Source organism: Cupressus sempervirens, chromosome 6 (assembly GCF_028749045.1).
Source record: "Cupressus sempervirens isolate cs-2001-9-10 chromosome 6, ASM2874904v1, whole genome shotgun sequence".
Taxonomy (NCBI): domain Eukaryota; kingdom Viridiplantae; phylum Streptophyta; class Pinopsida; order Cupressales; family Cupressaceae; genus Cupressus; species Cupressus sempervirens.
This window is the reverse complement of record NC_143123.1, coordinates 664,757,122-664,784,282: the sequence shown is the minus strand read 5'-3', so window position 1 is coordinate 664,784,282 and position 27,161 is coordinate 664,757,122. Positions and strand designations below refer to the sequence as shown.

General features: G+C 32.6%; 1 protein-coding gene across 1 annotated transcript; it reads right to left on the bottom strand.

Moving 5' to 3' along the window:
- Positions 1-24,632: 24,632 nt before the first annotated feature.
- On the bottom strand, positions 24,633-26,530 carry LOC149553943 (transcription factor FER-LIKE IRON DEFICIENCY-INDUCED TRANSCRIPTION FACTOR-like). Its single transcript, XM_089789275.1, has 4 exons — positions 25,884-26,530; positions 25,536-25,772; positions 25,122-25,292; positions 24,633-25,030 (listed from the first exon to the last, which is right to left on the bottom strand). The coding sequence occupies exons 1-4, from the start codon at positions 26,454-26,456 to the stop codon at positions 24,941-24,943; spliced, it is 1,071 nt and encodes a 356-aa protein (XP_089645401.1). The 5' UTR covers positions 26,457-26,530; the 3' UTR covers positions 24,633-24,940.
- Between the last annotated feature and the right edge of the window lie 631 nt (positions 26,531-27,161).

Genomic DNA, 27,161 nt, shown 5'->3' with positions numbered 1-27,161 from the left:
AGCATTTCATTTCAATCACTTTGGGATTCACCATAGTTGTGTTTGGGGAGAGCACATCCACATCCCTCCAACTGAAGCATACCAACAAGGCCTCTTATGGGTGCCCTTATTGAGCTACTTTGATGTTGTATGAGGATTCTAACATGTCAGTTGCATAGTTTTTTAAAACTCAAGTAGAATTAGTAGTCTTTTTACTCTTATCTAAATCTTTAAATGCACATGCTACTAAGGTTTTCTTGTTTACGTGTGCTCCCAATAGATTAGGATTTTCCTGCATACACAAATTAAATCTCACTAAGTTTACTGAATCCAACTAATTAACACTTCTTCAAAACTTTAACCTCTTAAAAATTTAATCAACACATAAAATAAAATGAACTTTAAACAATATGAAACCACATGAAAATTAGTCACACAATGTAGACACCATATTTATCTCATATAAACTTAGTTTGGGTGAAAACCACGACGTGAGATGATTCTCATAGAAATATTACTCTTCTAGAATATGCCCTATGAGGAGCTTTCGCTATCAAGGGTTAAAATCAACATTGATAGGTGCTACCTAGTTAATGGATTTACCTATAGACATGATAGAGTCTTTTCCCTATCAAGAGAAACCTAGTTAAATGATTTTGAACACTCTTTGGAATGCCACCTGGTTAGAAGAATTTACGAAAAGGATCTGTTAAGATCCACCCTATTAAGGAATATTGTTCTTATAATGGTTAGAGAGTAACATAAAGAAAATGATTTATAATTGGCACTACCTTTTCTTTATCAGATCCATTTAAGTATTGTATCTCTTCAACATACCCAATATTATTCTTGGGCTATATTGCACTTGATTCCTTCCCTTACTCAGCTACTGAATCCTTCTCCAACTTTGCAACCATGAATCTTATTTTTCTTTATTTTTTCCTTCACTTAGAATTCATTCAACTACCTTAAAAAATATGCATTAATGATCCAAATTAAATCTAATAAGATACAATACATCTAATCATCCACAAGTTATTTTCCTCCAGGTGCATTTGCTCACAATCAAATTTCAGCTTCAAAATTATTTCATCTCAAAATATTTTTTGACCAAAAATAAACTTCTCAAAGAATCATCTTCAAACTCATACCTTGATCAATGTGTCGTCAAATCATTTCCACAAATCATACAAATATATTCTTACTTGTCTAATATCATCATTGATCCCAATAACAACTCAAATTTCATAACCGCTATCCAAATCTTCATTACTTGTTCTTGAACTATTCATGTTTACCTTTTCATCTTATTGGCATTAGTTGCAAAACATCAAACTACCTTTGCCTATACTCATTATTAGTTTTACTCACTAACATATCATTTGAACATTATCACTAATCATATTATATGATTGCTCCAACTAATACTTTACCAATCTGAAAGAACGGTCAAATCACTTAATTGTTTGTCACTAATTGTTTCAACAATTACCCAATTCGAGTTCATCACACATAAATTACTCAATTCATCATTCCATAAATTTCCCTCATACACATAACATCATAACACATACCATGACCATTATGTAGAGTAAAAACCCCATAATCACATTGCAACTCATCCTTTACTCAATGAATATATGGTAATATGCTAAAAAACTTAGTCAAATAGTTGATAGCAATGGCAACCAAATAAATGATTCACTTGTTGTCAAATTTGTACCAATCTTCATCCATACATCATGTAAAACCCACTGCAAAAATCTTCTCATCAATTAGTTATGCCAACAATCTCCCCAATCATTAATAACTTCATTGCTACAACAATTGTGCCAACAACTTGGTGAGTGTTTCTTATGATAATGTATTTATATAATTTGAACAATAAAATAATCCAATAGAACCATGATGTAAAGTTTCCAATTTCTTATTGGTCAATGAGCTACTTATTTATCTACTTTAAGCTAAGTTGATGGTTGTGAAGAAAATAAACTTTTTTGATATGTGATTTTAGATCACCTTCTTCAATAAAACTAGATGAATCATGCTAACTAGCACTTGCACCGAAAGGAGTTGCAAGGGATATGTTGATAGTTGTTTGATTTGAAAGATTAAATTAAAATTTGTATAGTAAATACAAGTGCATTTAAGTTTTGATCTTCAAACATGTAGCACATGTGATTGAATTGTGTTATTCCCATACATTCCAATGACGAGCTTGGTAGATCATTTTGATTTACATTGGAAGTAGATGATCCAAGTCACAATTTCAAACTACAACTACAACCACAATAATATTAACACCAATGTAAGCATTATTTTGCATCATCTTCAGGATCCAAAATGTCAAAGCCTTTGAAGATATTTATAATTCTCTATATGATCACTATGTATCCAAAAAAGAGGCAATATATATTAATCTAGTATAGAAGCTATTTTGATTCTTATTAGTTTGTAAGAACATTTACCTTCAAACTATTAAGTAGTGAATGTTAACATAAATAATAAAATCTAACATTTAAGAAATTATCTATTGAAATTTTTCTTCTTTTTAATGCACTCACTTTGAGAAAGTCTTAAAAAATTAATGGGTTATATTTGATGCATAGGTTGTTAATGTGGGATGAAATTCTTAATCAGTATGAGAAGTGAATGTTCAATATTTATTTTTGAATTAAATCATGTTTAGATTTTTCTAATTAACACTTTGAGTTTATTCTGCCTTTTTTGTATTTCATTTTCAATAAGACTATAGAAACTAAACAAGTATAATTGTTTACTATCTTTATCTAAATTATTTGAAAAGTTACAAAGCCAAACATTGCAATTACAATATTTTTGTGTAAATTTTTTATGTTTTTAAATCAAAGTTCGTCGGCACCACACATATACATAGGTGAGAGTGGAACTTAAGACTTCCTATATGGAGGTCACCCTAGTTCACCACTAGATCATGGGTGGTCTCTCTATTTTTGTATAGAGTTTGTTCTACCCCTTTGTTGTAACTATCCAGCCTAAAACAACTAAATATCAATACAACCCAAAAGAATTAAAGAAAATATCAATACAACCCAAAATACCCCTAGAAGAATAAAAACAAAATCCATTTTTATGAGGGAATTAGACCGAACATAGGTCAAATAACTTTTGCACCTAGGAGCTCTCCACAAAATGGGATAGTTAAAAGGAGGAATAGATATGTGATGGATTGTGCCAGAACACTGATGATGAAGAAAAATGTTGCTTTAAAATATAGGTGAGAAGTTATCAATACAACTGTCTATACCTTGAACTGAGTACAAGTCAAGAAAGGTAAAAATTTTACACCTTATGAATTATTGTAAGGATACTCATCCAATGTCAAATATTTTAAGGTATTTGGGAAAAAGTGTTACATTATTAAGGACAACAAAAATGGTAAACTTGATGCAAAAAGTGAAGAAGGTATATTCTTAGGTTATTACAAAAGAAGTAAATGCTATAAGTGTTTAAATGCTAACACTAATAAAGTTGTGGAAAGTGCAAATGTAAAACTTGATGAATATACAGAAATACATGAAGATGAACAAATGAAGGAACCTAAGAATTACAAAACTATTATGTACTACTATGAAAGAATGTATGCTAATGTTGATGATACTATAACTGCTAATCAACAAGAATTAGTGACTATTGATTCACATACAATGGATGTCAAGTTTCATTTAGGAGCTAAGTTAGAATCAAAAGTCAATGTAGATTCCAATGTTGAGATCAGTTTACAAGAGAGGAATGTCGAGTTACCTGACAAAGAAGTGCATAGTGAACCTGAGATTAAACTTCATGAATGACCTATTTTTGAAAGAAAAATATTGTTGAAAGAGGGAGAATGTTCAAATTAGATTGATAGAATTATGATAGATGTGTTTCAATCATTGTTTTTTCATTGATGTCTAACTTTCTTTTTGCTAGTGAGACAACTACTTATATGATTTAAGTACTATCACTTGTTTGATTGATGAAGAGGATTTGATCAAAAAGATGTAACAAAAGGATCAAGAGGAAAGGTTGAGCTATGATATAAAAGAGGAGTACAAGAATCAACTAAGATAGTGATATCATAGTGCATTAATAACCTACTTAAGGTTACAAAGGTTGGTTATACTAAGCAAGTTTAGAAGAATAAGTTAAACAAATTTTGTCTACCAAGCTTGACCAAATGGATAGTAGGTGCCAAGAAAATTTAGTGCAAGCCAAGCAAAAATTTAGTTGGAGCCAAGTAAAAGTTCATTTTAGTGTATGTCGAGCAAAATAGTGGATGCCGAGTAGAGTTTAGTTGATGTGGAGCATCAATAAACTTTAGTTCATGCCAAGTATTTTTAAGAGGATGTCAAGCAATGCAGTATGTGTCAAGCATCAAAAACAAGTTAATACTAAATGTCAACATTATTAGAAAGATTTTGAATTTGATGGATCAGAGATGACAAGTCTATTTTCTTGGATTGTGTGAACTAGGTGGAAGATAAGGTTGATGAGCTAGTGACACAAAATTCATGGTAAACAATTTTGAGGTGAATTCAAAGAGGATTGAAGGAGAAGTTTCTAGAAGTGATATGGAATATGGGGTAGATTCATTGAATCCTACTTAATATGTCCTAACCCTAAATTGGACAATGGAGAATGAACATAAAAATATATTAATTATCTATTTATAGGGATGGCTGGTTAGAAGCAAGGGTTGTCATGTCTGAGAACCTGAGGAAGATAAGAAGTCAAGGGTATTGCTTCATCAAGTGACTCAGGTGAAGAGTCTGCATTAGCATGTTAAGAAAGAAGACTTAAGGCTATGAATGCTTGAAGGGTGAACAAGCTATCAGTACTTAATGTGTGAAAGCCAAGTAGAATGGAGAACTAAAACAAAGATTTGTAATCTGTAAATGGAGTTGTAAGTTGTAATCATATCAAAGCCTTATTGTTACTCTATAATAATTGTATCAGTCTAGGGTAAATCCTTTGGAATAAGGTTGACCTAATAGTCATTTTTAAATTCTTTAACTGGGTGACATTCCAAGTGAATGGTCTAAAGTCCTCTAACAAGGCTCACTCCTAATAGGATGATTGAAATCCTTTAATAGGGACACATTTAATAGTATGTATTGTAACCTTTAATAGGGTTTTCCTTTTATAGGGCATCACTTTAGAAGAGTGAAAAAGAGTAGTATGTTACTGGTGGTTTTTCCAAAATTGGGTTTCCATGTAAATCATTGTGTCAAATGTGTTGTTGAATCTATTATGTTTCATGTTTACATTTCTGCAAATAAATTTGATAGTAACCTACAAGTTTTTAAGTGAATGCATAATCTTTTAGAATCATTTGCTTAAGAGAACTAGTTTGAAGGTACTAAAAGCACAAAGATCAAGATGTCAAATTGAGATGTACCCAAGCTTAATAGAGATAACATCCCTACATGGAAAAGTTTGATGAAGCTACATGTTGGAGGACTTGGAGATCATGCTCAATCTACCATTACTATAGAGCATGTTGATCTTGATGGAGCCCAAATACTATCGAGGATATAAAAAAGAAGAAAGAATGCAACCAAGCAACATTGTAGATTGCCTCTACCCTAAGCTATGCTGAATTTGATGATATCAAAGGTCTTGACAGTGTAAACAAAATGTGGGACGCTTTAAACAACATCTATTAAGGAGACACTAATATTCTAAGAGCCAAAACTAAAAGCCTTAGAGGTAAGTTTGATGATATGAGAATACAAGAAGGTGAAAATATTGCTCAATATTGTTGAAGGATAAAAGATGTTGTTAATGCAATTAGAGGAGCTACTAGTACAATAGATGATGATATTGTACTAAGCAAAGTTTTAAGATCATTATTGCCTATATATGTCATTAGAGTTTATGCAATACAAGAACTAAGATGTATACAGGTAAACTCATTGCTTTTGAGCTATCTAACTTTGACGATTAAAAACCTAAAAATATTGAATCTACTTTCAAAGTGAAGCTACCATTGAAGGAACCTGATGAGAAGAAGAAGAAGAAAAAGACAAAGTATGTGTCTAGTGATAGTGACATAGATGAGAAGGATGTAGAACAACTTGAAGCACTACTGAAAATGATATTTCATAGAAGTAAAGGCAAGTTTAAAGGTAAGTTATCTATAATTTGTTTCAATTACAATGAAGTTGGTCATATTGTAGCTAGATGTCTAGAGAAGAAGGGTGACAAGTATAAAAGAAAAAGAGATGAAGATGACAAGGATTACAAAGACAAAGGCAAGATGTCTTGCTACACTGTTGAAGAGAAAATAAGAGATGAATCTGATGAACATGATGATGAAGTGGTGTATGTTGCAGTGAAGGATGAATCTAATGAAGATGGGACAACAATAATTATGTCTTGTGTGAACAAGAATGAAAAATGGATCATTGATAGTGGATGTTCACATCATATGCCTAGAGACAAAAGTTAGTTCATTACCTTGAATTTTTATGATGGAAATAGTGTAAGATTTGGTAATGATGCACCATGTTTGATAAAAGGAAAAGGTTCTATCAAATTCATAGAAAAGATTATATATGACAATACTTACTATGTTGATGGACTTAACTATAATTTTTTGGGTGTATTACAATTAAATAATTCAGGATGTGAGGTTGAGTTTGAAAAGAAGATTGTTAAGATGCATGATGTTGATGGAAAGTTGATTGGAAAAGGTGATCAAACTAGGAGTAATCTATTATATCTTGATATAGAAGATGCTACTTGTCCAATTGTAAAATTTGATGATGTGTGGCTATGGCACAAAAATTTATGTCATGTTAATTTTGATAACTTGGTTAGTATTAGTAACATGAGAAAAGTTAGATGTTTGCCTAATTTGAAGAAGCTTGATAATACAATGTGCAAACAATGTCAATTAGGAAAAATGACAAAGTCAAGTTTTAAGAGAAAAACTCATACCTCTAAAGGAATACTAGAGATTATTCATATTTACTTGTGTGGACCAATTGAAGTACAAAGCTATAAAGGAGATAAGTACATTATACTACTTATTGATGATTATTCTAGAATGATGACAATTATGTTTTTGAAACAAAAATCTAAAGCTTTCCAAATGTTTAAGTGGTACTTAGCAAGAGTTGAGAAGGAAATAGGTAAAAGTCTGAAATGTTTGAGATCTAATAGATGAGGAGAATTTACATCAAAAGTTTGAGATGTTCTTAATAATGGAGGAATCAAAATATAGACATTTGCTCCTAGAACCCCTCCACAAAATGGAATTTTTGAAAGGGGAAATTGGTCTATAATGGACTGTGTTAGGATACTCATGATGGAGAAAAATGTTGCTTTGAAATACTAGAGAGAAGTTGTAAGTACAATTGTCTATACCTTGAATTGTGTACAAGTGAAGAAAGGTACTCATTCAACACCTTTTGAACTATGGTATGGATACTCACCTAATGTAAAACATTTTAAGGTATTTGGAAGAAAATGTTTTATTCTCAAAGATTCCAAGAATGGTAAATTAGATACAAAAAGTGAAGAAGGTATATTCCTAGGATATTCCACAAGAAGTAAAGCTTATAAGTGTTTAAATACTAACACTAACAAAGTTGTGAAAAGTGAAAATGTAAATTTTGATGATTATACAAAAGTTCATGAGGCTGAACTTATAAAAGAACCAGAAGAATACAAATCATTTGTATACTTTTATGAAGGTATGTCTGTTGAAGAAGATGTTGCAAATCAAGCTACAAACTAACATCAAATTTTAGTGATTGTCGAGTCACATAATATGAATGCTAAGTTGCATTCAGAAACCAAGCCACATTCAAATGTTGAGTTACAGAATGAAGTTGAGGCACATTCTAATTCTGAGATTAGTGTACATGAGAAAGATGTTGAAATACTTGATAGAAATGTACATAGTGACTTTGAAGTAGACAAATCAACTGAAGAAACCAAAATTGAACCAAGATTGTCCAAATATGTCAAGAGACATCATCCTACTACACAAATAATTAAAGATAAAGATGCTAGACCAATGACAAGAAACAATTTGAGAAATGATACATGCTTGTTGAGCATAAAAGAGCCTCGATTAGTAAAAGATTCCTTAGAAGATGTGGACTGGAGTAAAGCCATGGAAGAAGAGATTGAACAAATTGAGAAAAACAAGACATGGAATCTAATACCTAGACTAGAAGACAAAAATGTGATTGGCACAAAGTGGGTATTCAGAAATAAGCTAGATGAAAATGGTGAAGTCTTAATAAATAAAACAAGATTAGTTTCCAAAGGATATGCGCAAGAAGGAATTGACTATGGAAAAAAACATTTGCTCCTATTGTTAGATTGGAAGGAGTGAGAACTTTGCTACTTATTTTGCATAGAAAGTTTATCAAATGGATGTTAGATCTACATTCCTGAAAGGTATATAAGAGGAAGAAGTGATGGAATTACAAGTAGGAAAGGTGAATTTCTAGGGGGGTGGGGGTGAATCAACAATTAAAACATGAACCCATAAAACTTTTCACCACTCTTCCATCTCATGCACTCAATTGATAAACTTGAAATAACATACAAAGAATAAACATCTAAGACATGTAAACACATAAGAGATCACACATTTGACACCTAATATGATTACCCAAAAACCCTCCAAAGAGAAGGGAAAATTGGGGTGGGAATGACACCCATAATTCTTCACTACTATAGCAATAAAGTGTCACCAATTAAGGTTACAATGAGTTGACCATGAGACATGATTTTCCCTATGAAAGGCATGCCCTGTTAAAGGCATACAAGGACTGTTAAGTCCCACCTTGTTAGAGGATTTTAACACCCTATTAGAAGTGTGCCTGGCTAAAGGAATTCAAAACATCCACTTGGAATGTCACCCTATTAAAAGATTTACAAAAATATGTTAGGACTACTCTGCCTAGGAGATTTAAGCAAAATCAGCTTTTAGGATGTTTCAGCATAGATCTTGTGATTGGCTCTGGTAACCTAATTAAAGATCAAATGTGTACTGTGTCCTTCTTGATCCTCTCTGGGCTAATATGTCAATGTTGTATCCTCCTTAAGAAGACTAGAATACTTATGGTTAGGTATGAATATATGACTAAGATTCATCTATTTGTTTGCTTAGTCCTTCCCTTTTTCTGATTGGTTGCATGTAATTACATAGGGAATATGCTTATAGATTCATCCTTATCTTCAAAAGATCGTATTCTATTCTTAGGTCAGCTAAAAAATGGTTTACATAGTTGTTTGTGCAATCTCAAACAACTATGTCAAATCTATGTTACTTGGCACTTAAGGTTACTAATGCTCGGCACATACTAAATTTTTTTTTTTGGCTCGACACCTAAACTTCTTAGCATCCATTGTTTGTTCAGCACTTGAATCACTCAACATGTATTGTCTGCTTGACAGTTAAGTGACTCGGCACATGACTGACTTGGCACTTATTGCAACTTGGCATGGTCTATTTTTACATATCATACTTAGCATGTATTACTTAGTTCAATATGAACTTAGTGACTGTATTAAATGTGTTGACAATCAATTGTCAAAACCAATCTGAGATCAACAAGAAGTTTACATAGAATAGCTAGAAGGATTTGTTGATGTTAACAATAAAAACATGGTACGTAGATTACACAGAGCTCTCTATGGTTTAAAACAAGCACCAAGAGCATGGTATGAGAGACTTCATAATTATCTTGTGAAGATTGGATTTGAAATGATTGATGATAATAGCAATTTGTACATGAAGATAGAGAAAGGAAAAGGTATTTTGTTATCTAAAATTTTTGTTGATGATATCATATTTGGAGGTCAAGATGCTTTATGTAAGGCTTTTGCAAATGAAATGAAGCAAGAATTTTAACTGTCTATGTTTGTAGAGATCAAGTTCTTTTTGGGTTTGCAAGTATATCAAATGAAATGTGGTATATACATCACTCAGTCAAAGTATGTCAAGGAGATACTGAGAACTTTTGGATTGCAGGATTCTAAACCAGTAGGTACACCTATGGTGATAGGCCATAAATTATCAAAGAATGATGATTCAGCTGAGGTGAATCAAACATTGTACAAGTCTATGATTGACAAATTACAATATGTAGTATATAACAGACCTTATATTTCATTATCTATAGGGATAGTTGCAAGATTCTTTATTAATCCTAGGGAGAATCATTTGATGGTTGTAAAGAGAATTTTGATATATCTAAAAGAAATAGAGGAATATAGTCTATACTATAAGAAAAATGAAATTTTTTAATTAAGAGCCTATATCGATGTTGATCAGGTTAGAACATTGATGACAGAAAGAGCATTAGTGGAGGAGCATTTTTCTTAGGCAAGAGGTTGCTTACATGGACTAGTAAGAAAGAAAACTACACTTCACAATCCACTATTTAAGCTGAATATGTTGTTGCTACTTTAAATTGTACAAACATTGTATGGCTCAAAGAGATGCTCAAAGGTATGAAGGAAGAGATCACAAAACTAGTGACACTTTATTGTGATAATACAAGTGCTATAAATATATCAAAGAATACTATAATGCACACAAAGACTAAGCACATTGCAATCAAGTATCATTACTTGAGAGAATTAGTACAAGATAAAGAGGTGAAGATGGAATATGCTAACACAAAAGAACAAATTGTTGGTATCTTCACAAAAGCATTACCTAAGGATGCTCATGAGTATCTAAGAGGTAAATTAGGGTTGATACCCCTATCAAAGGCTATGTGAGTAATAGAAGGAGTGCCCTGCATCAAACAAGATGATTGTCATATATTACAAATTGATGCAATAGATCTTACTTTAGGAGTTGACTAAAGTAATCAAAGAGTTGAAACTAAAAATTAGTCACAAGCAAGGTGACATAGAAGAAACTGAAGAAGTTCATTTCTACATATTAAGATGTCAAGTCTTTAGCTTTGTTGTCAAAGAGGGAGATAGTTGCTACTGATTATGAGAAATACAAGAAAAAGAGAGATAGTTCCTGATCAGGAGAAATACAAGAGATTAAAGATTGAACAAAAAGGGAGAAATCATAAAATACATAGTATGAGAAAGATAGTATATCTATTGATAGTATCTACCTTGTAAGAGGGAGATACTATAGAAGGGAGATATAAGAAGTAATTTAGACGAAGTTATAAGGCTAACAGAAAAGAAGTTTTTAACCTATTTAGAAGATGAAAGTTGCTAATAGAGGGAGAGATTTCAGTATAAGGAATTATTTTCTTTTTGGTATTTTGTTGATCTTACTATTTTAACCTAGTTAGTTTGGTTGATCAGTTTGGTTTGCCATCAATGCCAAAGAGGGAGATTGTTGAAAGAGGGAGAATGTTGAAATCAGATTGATACAAGTATGATAAATGTGTTTCAATCATTATTTTGTCACTGATGTCAAACCTACTTTTTGCTGGTGAGACAATTGCTTATATGATTTAAGTACTATCACTTATTTTATTGATGAAGAGGATTTGATAAAAAAGATGTAATAAAAGCACTAAGAGGAAAGGTTGAGTTATGATCTACAAGAGGAGTACAAGAATAAACTAAGACAATGATATCATAGTGCACTGATAATCTACTTAAGGTTACAAAAGTTGGTTACACTATGCAAGTTTAGAAGAACAAGTTAAATGACCAAATGGATAGTAGGTGTCAAGCAAAGTTAGTGCAAGATGAGCAAAAAATCAATTGGAGCTGAGTAAAAGTTCATTTTAGTGTATGCCGAAAAAAATAGTGGATGTCAAGTAGAGATTAGTTGATGTTGAGCACTAGTAAACTTTAGTTCATACTGAGTGATTTTTTAGAGGATGCCAAGCAATGCCGTATGTGTTGAGCATCAGAAATAAGTTAATGTTGAGTGTTAGCATTATTAGAAAGATCATGAATTCTATGGATCTTAGCTTAAAAGTCTATTTTATTGGATTGTGTGAACTAGGTGGAAGATAAGGTTGATGAGCTGGTGGCACAGAATTCATGGTAAAATATTTTGCAACAAATTCAAAGAGGATTGAAGGAGAAGTTTATAGAAGTGATATGGAATGAGGGGTAGATTCATTGAATCCTACCTAATCTATCCTAACCCTAAATTGGACGATGGAGAATGAACGATAAAAGATCTTAATTCTCTATTTATAGGGATGGTTTATCTGAAGCAAGGGTTATCATGTCCAAGAACCTAAGGAAGACAAGGAGTCAAGGGTATTGCTTCATCAAGTGACCTGAGTGAAGTGTCTGTATTTGTATGTTAAGCAAGAAGGCTTAAGCGTATGAATTCTTGAAGGGTGAACAAGCAATCAATGTTGAAATGTGTGAAAGCTAAGTAGAACGGAGGACTAAAATAGAAATATGTAATCTACAAATGGAGTTGTAAGTTGTAATTAGATTAAAGGCTTACTATTACTCTCGAATAATTGTATCAGTATAGAGTAAATCCTTTGGATTAAGGTTAAACTAACAGTCATTCATAAATCCTTTAATCAGTGACATTCCAAGTGGATGGTCTAAAGTCCTCTAACAAGGCTCACTCCTAATAGGGTGATTGAAATCTTTTAATACGGTCACATTTAATAGTGTGTCATAATAGGGTTGGCCTTTCACATGCATCACTTTAGAAGAGTGAAAAAGAGTAGCATGTTACTAACCTGGTTTTTTCCAATTTGATTTCCTCATAAATCATTGTGTCAAATGTGTTGTTGAATCTACTTTGTTTCATGTTTACATTTTTGCAAATTGATTTGATAGTAACCTACAAGTTTTAAAGTGAATGCATAATCTTATGGATTCATGCATGATGACAAATGTTTTATGGGTTCACTAAGCTGTGAAAAATTTTATTTATACATTTGGACCTTGGATAACTGATTCACCCCCCCGCCCCCCTCCCCCCCACTCCCCTCCCCCTCTCAATTATTCTAAAGAATTCCAAAAAACATAGCCAAGATTTTCAAAATATGTTAGAAGACATCATCTTGGTGAATAAATCATTGGAGAAAAAGTGATTGGACCAATGACAAGGAATGGGACATATTTTTTAAGAATACATGAGTCTAAATCAGTGAAGGATGCATTAGAGAATCAAGACTAGAATCAAGCCATGAAAGAAGAAATTGATTAGATTGAGAAGAACAAAACATGGACACTAGTGCCAAGACAAGAGGACAAGAATTTTATAGGAACCAAGTGGGTGTATAGAAACAAATTGGATGACAATGGTGAAGTAACAAGGAATAACAAAAGGTTAATCTATAAAGGTTATGCACAAGAAGAGGGAATTGACTATGGAGAGATATTTACCCCAATTGCAAGATTGGAGGAAGTAAGAACTCTACCTTCTTATTCTACCTATAAAGGATTCAAAGTTTATCAAATGGATGTTAAGTCAACATTTATAAATGGTTTAGTAGAAGAGGAGGTTTACATTGAACAACCTAAAGGATTTGTTGATCCAAACAATAAGAACATGGTGTGTAGACTGGACAAAGCTTTTTATGGTTTAAAGAAAGCTCCCAGAGCATGGTACAAAATACTAGACAACTATCTTGTGAAGATTGGTTTTGGGAAGATTGATGACAACAACATTATGTACTTGAAGATAGAAGGAGGTAAAGAAATTTTGCTATCTGAAATATTTGTTGATGATTGTTGGAAATATTCAAGACTAACAAGGTTACTGAGAGGGGAGGGGTGAATTAGTAAACTTTTAATCAAATTTAAACCAATTCAGCATAATAACAAATTCACCATTCATTCATCTACTTTATTGTACACATGAAAAGATTAACACACTGATTTGGTGACCCAGAAACCTTTCAATTTGAAAGTAAAATTGGGGTGGGGAAGATGCCCATGAAACTTCAATACTGCAGTATAAAGTTGGCCGGTTAAGGCTTACAATGATCACTTCTGGTGATCTGCCATGTTAGGAGCAAGTAGGACTACTAGATCCACCTTGTTAGAGGATTTATAAACATACAATGAAGTATGCACTCTGTTAGGAGATTTACAAAAGACTTTTAAGTCTACCCTATTAAAGGATTTACAAACTGATTCACCTGTTAAGATGAAGCAATGGATCTACTTGCAACTGGTTTGCTGATTAGATCTTATGTAATGATCACTTGATGTGATGGATATATCTTTGTTGCTCCTTGATAACCTTGCTGAATACTCTGTTGTTGATTCTCTTTCAATTCGCTCAATTACATTCTTCCTTCACTCTATTGCAAATGGCACAATACATTACATATATACCATTCCAATATTTACAGCAACAAGGTCGGCTGAACACAAGTGGAAAAAACATTACTGAGTCGGCCAGATAGTAGAAAACTCAGGTTCCTCAAACTCACTCGGTGACCTTCTGACACTCGGCATCCACTGCAATACACTGCATCGTCATGTACTCGGTAAGAGCAGGGGTACGGTCCATACTAATCATTCTGAGTAGCTTGGAACTTGGTAACCACTGGTGACTCGGTAAAAAATTGTGTCACTCGGTGAAACTAACTCCGATGATTCACTTGGTAAGAACTGAATACTTCTTTTACCTTTCTGTCTTGGTAATCAATGAAACCTTCATTTACCTTCCTGACTCGGTAAACACTAAATCCTTCGTTTACCTTCCTGACTCGGTAAATACTAAATCCTTCGTTTACCTTCCTGACTCGGTAAACACTAAATCCTTCATTTACCTTCCTGACTCGGTAAACACTAAATCCTTCGTTTACCTTCCTGACTCGGTAAACACTACTGAACATACTTGGTAACCAACGAATGCTCGGTATGAACTGTAAACTGAGTGATGAACTCGGTAAGCATTCAGAATCAAATAAGTGTTGTAACTAATGACAAATGTATCATTATTCCAACAGATGATATCATATTTGGAGGACAAAATACATTGTGTAAGACATTTGCAAATTAAATGATGAAATAATTTGAGATGTCTATGTTTGGAGAAATAAAGTTCTTTGTTGGATTACAAGTTTATCAAATGAAATATAGTATTTACATTACTCAGTCCAAGTATGTACTGGAAATCTTGAAGACTTTTGGCATTGAAGATTCAAGACTAGATAGTACCCCCATGATGATAGGACATAAACTATCCAAAACTAATGATTCTGCAAAGGTAAATCAAACATTGTATAGGTTTGTGATTGGAAAATTGCAATATGTAGTTCATAGCAGAACTAATATTGCACTAACTATTGGGATTGTTGCAAGATTTTATGCAAATCCTATAGAGAATCACTTAATTGATGTTAAAAGGATTATTAGATACTTGCAAGGTACAAAAGACTATGGTCTATACTACAAGAAAAATGACAAGTTTGAATTGAGAGCCTATACTGATGCTAATTGGGATGGAAACATTGATGGCAAAAAAAGTACAAGTAGTGGAGCATTTTTCTTAAGAAAAATATTGGCTACCTGGACTAGCAAGAAACAAAATTGTATTTCACATCTTCTGCTGAAGCTAAATATGTGGCTATTGCAATGAATTGTACAAATGTGTTGTAGATCAAATAGTTATTCAAAGGAGTGAAGGAAGAACTTACTAAACCTTTGGTAATCTACTGTGACAATACACGTGTTATAAATATATATAAGAACCTTGTGATACATACAAAGACAAAGCATATTGGAATCAAGTATCATTACATGAGAGAGTTGGTTCAAGAAAAACAAGTGAGAATGGAATATGTGAATACAAAGGAAGAGATAGTTGATATAATCAGAAAGGCTTTACCTAAAGATGCACATGAATATCTTAGAGGTAAACTAGGGGTGATAGACCTATCTAAAGCTACTTAAGAAGCAAGAATAGTGTCCTACATCAACTAAGTTGAATGGCATATTTTACAACTTGATGCACTAGATATTACTTTAGGAACTACCTAAAGTAAGGAAGGAGCTAAAACATAAGATTATAGTCACATGCAAGGTGACAGAAGGAGAACCTAAAATCTTGATATCTACGAGAGAAGATGTCAATTCTTTGGAATTGTTGTTAAATAGGGAGAGTTTACTACAAGTATGAAGGAGAGTTAGTATCAGAAAAGAGAGAGATCAGAAAGAGGGAGAAAGATGTGAAAGAGAAAGAAGAAGAGTTACATTGAATATCTCAAGAAGAAGAAGAAGAGATATTGTAGCCTATACAGAAGAAGGACAGATATTGATAGAGGTAGAGATTTCAATACAAGGTATTAAGTTTCTTTTTAGTATTGTTGTTGGTATTGGTTGCCATCAATGCCAAAGATGGAGTTTTTGAAATGAAGAAGATTGTTGAAGTATAGAAATGAGGAAGATTGATTAAACCTATCATGGAATAATCATTATTTTGTCACTGATGTCAAACCTACTACTTGCTAGTGAGATAATTGCTAATTTGGTCTAAATGCTATCATTTGATTGATTGATGAAGATGGTTTGAAAAGAAAGGATAACAAAAATACCTAGAGAAAGGTTGAGTTATATGGTGTATAAAAGAAGCACTAAGACCAAGTAAGACTTTGATGATATAATGTTTTGTTTATCTACTTAAGGCTACAATGAAAGGATACTTGAGCAAAGAAAAGAAGAAGACTAAGCAAAGAAATGTGTCTACCAAGCTTGACCAAGAAAATAGTGGAAGTCAAGCAAGTTAGTGCAGGCCAAGGAGAATATTAGTTGTGATAGAGAAAATTTACTATGTGCCAAGCAAAGAGAAATCTAGTAGATGTCGAGCGAAGGAAATTCAGTATGAGCCAAGCAAAGGAAGTTTAGTGTGCATTGAGCACTAGTAAGACTTAGTGTATGCCAAGAAACCTAGTGTTGACCAAGCATCAAAAGATAATTATTGCCAAGAAAATAACATGTTATTGCTGAGTGCCAATAAAATGAGTTTGATTGAAGATTTGATAAATTTGAGCTGACAAAGTTGATTTCTTGAATTTTTTAAAGCATGTAGAAGATAAGTATGATGAGCTGGTGGCATAGAATTCAAGATAAACTATTTGAAGATGAATTTGAAGAGGATTATAAGGGAAGTTTCTAGAGGGAACAAAATGGAAAAAAGATAGATTCGATGAATCTGACATAACCCTAAAATAGACGATTTTGATGAAGTAGAAAAAGATCTAAATTCTCTATATAAGGAGATAATAGGGCAGAAGCAAAGTGTCATAGTGCAAACTAGAGAGAGACAAGGAGTCTTAAGGTGTTGCTTCATTTGGTGGCCGAAGGAATGAACCTACAATTGGCATACCAAGCATGAAAGCTTAAGGAGGTGAAGGCTTGAAAGGTGAACAAGCAGTCAAAGACGAAGGAGACTGAATGCTAAGAAGTATGGAGGACTGAATAAGAGATATGTAATCATTAAGTGAGTTGTTTTGTTATCATATCAAGTCCTACGGTTACTTTCTAACAACTGTATCAATTTAGATAAATCCTTTAGATTAGGGTTGACCTAATAGTCATGAGTGTATCATTTGATAGAGTGACATTCTAATGGAATGTTTTAAAGACCTCTAACAAGGCTCACTCCTAATAGGGTGATTGAAATCCTTTAATTGAGTTCACATTAAATAGTGTGCACTGTAACCTTTAATAAGGTTGGCTCCTCATAGAGCGCACTTCAGAAGAGTGAAAATTGGTAGCATATTAGTAGTGGTTTTTTTCCAAATTGGGTTTTCACATAAATCCTTGTGTCAAATTGTGTTAATGATTTTGTGGTATTTCATGTTTACATTTCTTCAAAGTTCATTTGACCTAGGACAGTAATATACTATGGTTTGAGATATTGGATGATCAATGCATGCACATGTATTTGTTAAGTATTGAATTTTTTTATCTGTACATTTGGACCTTGGATAATTGTTTCAAACCCCCCAATTATTCTAAAGTATTCCAACAAAAAAAAAATTAAAAAGAAAAGATAGAATAGACTGATAATTAATGAAAAACCACAATTAAGGAAATTATAAGAACAAAACTTGAAATAATCAGTCATCATACATAGAAGAAGTTTGCAATTCCTTAAACATGTAGCCCTCTCCCTCACTCTCTCTCAACTTAGTTATATTATTTATTTGAGGGTTTTCTCTTTAGCTATGCATGGATGACTATAGGTCGATGCATACTTGATTCAAGATAGAAAGTTATTTTCAAATTGAAAATGTGTACAATTTTTTTTGTAAGAATGCTTTGGATCACACTTTTTTGATCCATCATTAGGATAAAGAGAGTGAAAGAATCACAATCAATCATAGAGTGCGATTCAAAATAATGATACAAAAATCTTGTACACAATTTAATCTAAAAACAATGTCTTATTTATACTCTAGTCTATGGAAATCTCTTATCACGAGTTTGAAGATATCACTTCTCCATTTAGACCCTTGTTTCACAAACAAGTTCATTTTATAAATGCCTTATTACAACGCTTCTTGTGACACAAACATGGCGATTTGTTGTGTTAGTGTGTCACACTTGTGCCTCACCTAGTGAGTGGTTAAATGGATAACCATCACAACAACCTTCACCATCAAGGGTAAGGACATGATTACCACCATGAACAACCTATATAAAACAACCATTATGAATTTTTGTATCAAGGTCTGCACTTTGATCATTTACTTATGGATCATTCCTCTCTAGCATAAAAAATTGGATCTTAAATGTCTCTTCGATGTACCCATTACAAACCAAGGTGTGATTGCTAGTTTTATCTTAGCCTAAATATTTCTATGTAACCATGAGAGTTATAGAGAGAATGTAATTAACCACCAAATAATACTTTGTGAATGCTATTATTGATTAAGTATTCAAAAATAAGAAAGCACTATGGTCGCTTTGTGGAACATCCAAGAAGATTCACAAGATTTTGATGTTGAATCATGGCTAGCTACTTGACCTCTTTTTCAAATTTATTCCTCCCTTGCAAAGATTGTATGGTAAGCTTTTCAATTTCTATCTCTCTTACATCTGACATAATACGCTAAGATTTAACATAAAATATCATTTGATCATTTAAATTAGATGATTTGAGTTATTGAAAATGGGTTTTATACTTTTTGAAGGTTTTACTAATGGATTGCAAGTAGAGTGGATTTAACTATACAAAAAATCCCATAGTTAAGAAAACTAGCTAGAGTAATAATGGGATGGGTGATCTCTCAAGAAATCCCAATGCTTCACCTCTATGAACATCACCTATATATAATGAGTGATAAGTGTCTATTCATTCTTATGAGAGATAGATTCATTTGAACCACTACTCATGAAACATGGGTCAATAAGTTTGACTCTAAAAACTATATAGTTATCATAATGAGTTATATAGACAATTGTCTCCAAAATTCTAAATGCCAGAATAAATGAAATTTAGTATTAGTATGCACAAGTTTCATTCTGAGATGACAAAAATTCTAATGGGAAGAATGAAGCATATTGAATTTAAATAATTATATGAAAATAAGTAGATATATAACTAAATACAAAAATTAGAAAATACAACCTTGTGTACAGTGCCAAATCCACCCTGATCTCCAAGCTTGTTATCCTAATAGAAGTCTCTAGTTGCATCTCTTAATGTTTTTGAATTGAATGTTATTTGATCATGATGACTAAAAGGCTTGTCTTCTCCACATGTACAATGAAGCCCGCATACACATGAGAATAGAATTATAGAGATAATGAAGGAAAATTGAACAAACTTGTATGAGACTTGGAAAAGATAATTGCATTAGCAACTGAGAAATAAATAAATAAATGGTATGGATTCAATTTTCCCAAGAGAAATCTCAAGTTTGAATATAAAAGTGACATATTGGATTTAATAAGGCTTAATACTTGATTTTTACTAAGAGTACCTCCTCTCTACAATTTGTGATTGCTATGTAGATTAATATTTCATTCTCAAATTAAAATCAAAATGAATTTGATTTTGTCCAATTTCTAAAGAAAATATAAATCAGGATACATCCCAATTAAATACCTTGAGATTGATCTCTCCCATAAATTTCGTGTGAAGCCATCAATTTTATTTGCACAATAAATATCAATCCCAACAATAACATAAGGGCTATAAGGATACTAAAAGAATTCATCAATTTTATTTGCACAATAAATAGCAATCCCAACAATAACACAAGGGCTATAAGGACACCGAGAGAATCCATCAATTTTCTTTGAACAATAAATAGCAGTCCCAACAATAACATGGGGGCTATAAGGACACCGAGAGAGTCTAGACTTTTAGGTATTTTGTTTGAAGACTCTTCTATGTGTAACACAAATGTTCAATTTCAAGGATGAAATATAAATATGTCACAACCCAAAAGAACTGAAGGAAATATTAATACTACCCAAATATACCCCTAGATGAATAAAAAATAAAATCCAAAAACAAGCCAGTTTGAGTAGAATACTTGATGAAGATAGAATTGTTGAAGATGGGGACTTTTTTGGAGATAAAAAATAAGAACCGTAATAAGGGTAAGTCTAATAGATAACCAAGAAATCTCCAAATCAACCCACAACTACAACACAATATCCACTCTTAGTCACATTCAACACTTCTCTAATTTCTTTGCTCATACAAGATCTACAATCCTTGCTAGAAATATCTCTTCTACACTAAATAAGCCCATAAATCTTAGTAGTCTAAGAGTAGGTCTCCATGCTATTGCTTGGCTTATTTTCGCTAGCAGTAGTTGCTCATTATTGAGTGGCACAATTGTGGAGCTGATGGCCCCATAGATTGTAATATTTGCTACTTAATTTTAAATATTATTCTTAAATAAGATTTTTACTCATTTTGTTGCAAATAATTTGGATACTAAATTGTAGGCAATTAAAAAGGAGATTAAAAATAGATGGTGAAGACATGTGTCACTTTTTTCAATAAGTAGTTGTTACTTATTTCTAGCCCCCCCTCTTTTCACACAACTTATTTTTATTTTCTAAAAAATAGCTGCTCCACAAAAATAGGTAAAGATTCCAAAATTTCCTTTTCCCATAATTTTTATTTTGCATGGGAACACTATACTACTTAAATTTAAGCAAAAATTTGATGAAGAAGCAACATGGCGGCATGTGGTAAGTCTACTCACAAGTAAAACTAGAGGCATACTTAATTGGTGACTTGTCCACTTTAGTAGACAAATTGGAGAAAAGTTGCTTAACAAAAGAGCTAAAGGCAACATGATTTATGACATCCTCGCCATTTACATGGTACAACATGATGGTGTTATCCAGTTTTCTAAGGAAATTAGACCAAGCATAGGTTAGATAACATTTGTCATTAGAAAAACATTAGTGCAATGACAACATGCATACACAATTGTCGAATTGTGGAATTGATGCCCAACGAACAAGCATTCTTTAGCTATGACATCTCCCTTACGTTGAAGGTCATAATTCTAATTAGGGCTTTATCCAACAATTTCCCAACATGAATTAATTTCTAGCTAAAGGGGACTCCATAAGGAAAGTCTATTGACTAATTATATTTAGTTATTATTGTTGACAATGACCTTTATTGCATATGTGGTAGGGTTAGGCATCTAGCTTATATAGGTTATTAATGGGTTGTATTATTGACCTTGAATTACTTTTAATTATTCATACCTTAATGATTGTAATACTCTATGTTGGAAATAATGAGGTACTTTCAAGTTAGTTGACCATAAATATTGATTTTGTATATACTTATTCACAATTTGGAATATGGTATAGGAATCAAAGGTGAATATATGGAGAGCGAGCCAATAAATAATGTGAATGTAAGAATAAATGTAGACAATGATAGATGCATCAATGCATCAAATGGAAGGAATGAAAGACAATAAAATTGAGGAAGAATTCAAACTTTAACATTAAAGTTTTTCGTATCCAGTATATAGCCATATCAAGATGTTCTCATGAAATAAACCTAAACCAAAAATTTAAAATTTAAAATTCTACATAGTTCAAACATAAGTCTAATGTCCCCACTACTAGGGTTAGTTTGGGACAAGTAATACCTGCAAAATAATGGTTAGAATAACAATAATTACAAAACTAACTATATTATTCTACTCTCTAATTTAACCCCAATCTTAAGGACATCTCCAGATCGGGCTTCCTAGCTCATAGCTACCTCACTGTGATCTTGGGAGCGAACCCCTTAAGATTCTTCTTGGACAGACATTCTCTATCTAAGATCACTCACATATGCATATATTGACAACATCAGAATATTCTAGTACGTCGATTATCAACCATAAAAGACAATGAAGATCTTAAATATTTCACATGCTCCATGCTTCGATATCGACTCTCGGTCATGGTGGGCAATGGAGATCTTAAATATCTCACATGCTCCATGCTTCGAGTTTCATTAGTATCCATGGTATTAACCTCATAGCTTAACACAATGTTATCCACAAGTATAATTCATTAATATAAATAAATTCATAAATATAATCCATAAACATAACTTTCTTACCTTCTTCTTTTATTGGTCCATATGGCTCTATCCTTAGTTGGCCCTTCAATGAATTTTTCATTCTAGATTATCTCAACTCTATATTTACTTTCCAAAAATCTTCATTTTGATAAAACATATTTTTTTGTTTCTTCTTTTCCAAAAGTCACAACCTTTCACAATACAAATCCTTTGAAAAGTCACAACACTTCATAATTAGAACCTTGTCACAACACTTCATAACTTAAATCCTTTTGAAAAGTACTAATAATTTATAATCAAAATATTTTTAAAGAGTCACAACTATTCATAATTATGACCCTTTCAAAGGTTCGCATCCTTTCAGTATCATTGATATGTTTTTAGAAAGTCACTTCCTTATTTTCTTCATATTACTTTCCTCTTCCATTTTTCCTTTTTTAACTCCTCTCTTCTTCTCTTCCTTTTTTCTTCTCTCTAAAATAAACTCTCCTCACTTTTATATCTAAATTTTAAGGAGTCATGTCTATTCGTTAAACGTCTCTTAACTTTTCACGAGATTTAATTAATTTATATTATTCTATGTTATATTATTTATTTACTTATTTATTTTATTTATTATTAAATTCAATTTAGAAATTTAACATACTTTCTACAATATTGTCTTTTGTATTTAATTTAATTTCTTTCTTTACTCATTGAAATTTTATTATTATTTTAGTTATTTAATATATCATACTAAATATTATTTTAGTAATAATATAGATTAAATAATTATCATTTCCTTTTTTTATATTTTAGTATTAGTTTTAATGTAACTTTATTATTTATTTAATAATATTTTATTATCTAGTTATTATTAAAATTTTATCTTAAAATAGAGATGATAATAAGCTTTAAGCATAAATATCATTTATTTACATAGGGGACAAGACTCAATAGTTGAGCACCCTAAAAATTTGCACTTTTCAAAATGCTACATGAAAATACCAAATCAATCCCAAATTTTTATAGCAATTTACTTGGGAATTCTCCTACTTATAACTAATTTTTCAGGGTCGAATCATCAAACACGATCCTACATTAACATGCTTCTAGCTAAGGTGACAAAAAATGCACAAAAAAATGAGGCCAATACTTATGCACTCACACTGCATTACTGCACTAATGTGACATCACATGATTTGCTCCCCTTTAGATATAAGAAATACAATTCATTCAATTATTGGTAGTCATTAACAACGGTAAAAACTTTAAAGTCACAAATTTTGGTGCAATATATAAAAACATAAGGCATTTATCAACACTTGAGTATCGCAATTGTTGGAACATGCTAACTACTGCTCCTTTCCCCTATACTACTACTTTCATACTCTGCACCATGGATGTTGTTTATTGAAAGTAAGGTAAAAATATCAATGACTCACGTTTTGAACTTTTATAAGAACTAAAAGTCATGGGTAGAGATTTGGACCTACAAATAAATAAAGATATTCAAATATTTGACCTAATAAAAAATATAATACTTCCATAATAATAGATAAAAATATATCTATAAATTAGATAAAATGAAATAAGTCAAATCTTAAGAACCAACCAAAAAAACGTGCTCTCCCTTGGGCACCCATCAAGACATTTTCTTAAATATGCCCAAAATCTAAAGTTCTACAGAGAACAATCATAAGCTTGTGACATAAAATGTACTCTCTTAGATAGCCATCAAGAGGTCATCCTAAAATAAATACAAAATTTGAAATTAAGCTTGAGACATAAGATGTACTCTTTCTCAAATACCCATCAAGATGAGCTAGCCTAAAATCTGAAATTAGCACACCCATAAGTTTGAGACAAAAAATGTACATCCAAGTGTCATCTTGAAATAAACACTCAATTTAAAATTTCACATAGCACAACCATAAGCTTGAAACATAAAATGTACTATCTCTCATATACTCATCAAAATAAACTAACCTAAAACCCGACATTTCACATAGCACATCTATAAGTTTGAAACATAATATCTATTAAGATGTTATTCTGAAATAAACTCGGAAACTAAAATTCTACATAGCACAATTATAAGCTTGAGAGATTGAAATATACTATCTCTCAAGACTCATACCATGAAGGTACTATCTTGAAATAAACCCAAAACCTCACAAAACTCACAAGCAGAACCTTGAGACAATATATCCTTGTTTACATATTTTATTCCATCTCACATTGATTTCCAAATATAAATGGGAATGAACTTGATCACGCATGAACGGACAGCGAAATATATTAAAAAACCAATAATGCACTCGTGGGAATCCGTAAATGAGAAGGTGAAAATGGATATGTTTTTACATGGCAAAGTAAAACATGGGTTTCACTGTTTTTAACACTCGAGCGGGTATTAAATTTTCCAGAAAGAACAATGGAGAATACAGTAGTAATAGATTAAAGAAAGCCAGAGCATCTTTAATGGCGTCGCTTTCACTGTCCTCACGCTGATTGAAAGCCATATTTGACAGCAGCTTCTTCAATAATTCGTTTCAAAGTCTCGCTGTTCATAATTCCATCGCTCTGTTTCACCTGCAAAATCAATCAAACATGAGGCTCTGCGAGAAATACAAAGCAGAATTTAAGATCTTTTAACGATTTGAACAAGTTCCAAATCAGTTACTTTAATGGTTGCCGTTTTGATAATCTGGCCGTCAAAAGATGTAAGATTGGCATTGTAGAAGTCCAGGTGAAGTGATTCGAGAGCCCTGGTCAGTTTAATCAAGATTCCTGGACCTTTCTTGCAAAAAATGCGTATGTGAAATGTTGTCTCTTCCATCTTGGAGACATCCAGCTGCCATAAACAAAACAAAGCAGAGAGAATTTCTGAAAGGTTAATGAAATTTGGAAGTTGCAATTTTAAGAGAATTCTAGTTTCAAAGTTGCAATTTAAAAGAATTTCAGCTCAGAAGTTGCAATTTAAAAGAATTTCATTTCAAAAGTTGCAATTTAAAAGAATTTCAGCTCAGAAGTTGCAATTTAAAAGAATTTCATTTCAAAAGTTGCAATTTAAGATAGTTGCATTAAAAAGATTTACATGGAAGAGTATTTTCCGGCCTGGTTTGTCGACCTCTGAGCCCTGCCAAGTGCTATTTCCATAGCCCGGCATTTCCATGTCAACGTCTGTTATGACGGAGTCTCCGTCAAGAGTCGCAGAATCGTCGAGATTCGTGGTCGCTTCAAGCTGTGCAATCTCCGCTTTAATGTCTTTCACCTGTTTCTGCAAGTCCTGCACATAGCTAATGGCGTCTCCAACAATCGACGCCTTGTCCATCTACACAAGCCAAAACAAAACCCCCTTTCAGAACAAACACAGGGAAAACTTCAAGAAACGGAAGAAAAAGAGAACAGAAAAGGAAAAGAAAACCCTAGTTTGGAATACTGCCTTGGTGATTTTGGGAACAAGAGCGCGCAAAGCGTAAAGCCTCTCATTCAGCCTGCCGCGGCGCCTTCTCTCGGAGATCAAAGTCCTAAAGTCGGAAGATCGACCGGACTGACCGGATTTAACAGATCCCTCGTCCTCTATTTCCTCCGACGAATATCCGCACTTCACAGATTCTACACTACACTTGCCCTGCAGGTGATTCGAACCCTGGACGAAAACGTTCTCAGGGGAATTATCCAGCCCTATGATTTTACAAGGCCCGGAGAAATTAGAGTGATTCGTTTTGCTCTCAGGAGCCACTCCAGAAAGCTCAAAACTTTGGGGTTTTGCAGGCAGATCGTGAGAAGTCCACAAGTTATCTGCAGCAAAAGAAGGCCATCCTTGTCCTTCTGCATACTCCAGATCTGCCAAGGACAAGCCATGATCATGATCATTCTCCATCTGTCCTTCTACTCCGTTCAAATACAGCATGGAATTAATGTTGTTTGCTGCTGCTTCTTCTCCTACTCTGTTGAACTCCATGATGTTCTTGAGAAGAGCATTCATATAGTCCGAAGACGGCGGATCTCCCATTACAAAATGAGATTTTTGCTTCTGTTCTAATTACAGAAGCTTTCAGTTCTTCACAATTATATTTTGGATCGAGTAAACTGTGTCAGCCATAAATGGGATATAATAGCGACTATTTTCTCTTTGTTTTTCATGCAACTTTGGTGCTTTCTCCATTTCTGATGGGATGTTTTTTCGAATCCATTTGTTTTGGTGCAGGTGAGAAATTAATAAATCGAACTCATGAATCATGCTACTTCAATATTGATATGTTATTGGTGTTAAAAAGGGACACTCTTTAAATCTATATTATCTTCGGTCCCCTACAAAGGAATCTAATCTATGTAATCCCACTTTTTCATAGTTATTAATTAATTTACAATGGCAAGGACCATGCACGCAAGCTATAGTGTGGTTTAATGCCATTCTCTCTCCCCAAGTTTTAGATTTTTGAAGTATTTTATATTAGTCATGAAATAATGTCCTTATGAGATAGAATATTTTCTTTTAAAAAGTAAAGGGTAGGTATGTGTGAATCATTAAACTCTAGAGAAATGTATTACTAAACATAGGTTATAATGTTAGGGAGTGAGGATCCATAAAATTTTCTTCTTATATTCTAGTCTTGTTTGAGTAGGTAAAGAAGAGATCGGGTCTTGTTGACAGGGTCTTTAATCTATGTGGAGTTGCTTTTAAGGAAGAGACTTGAGTTTGTCTTGCATAAAAAAG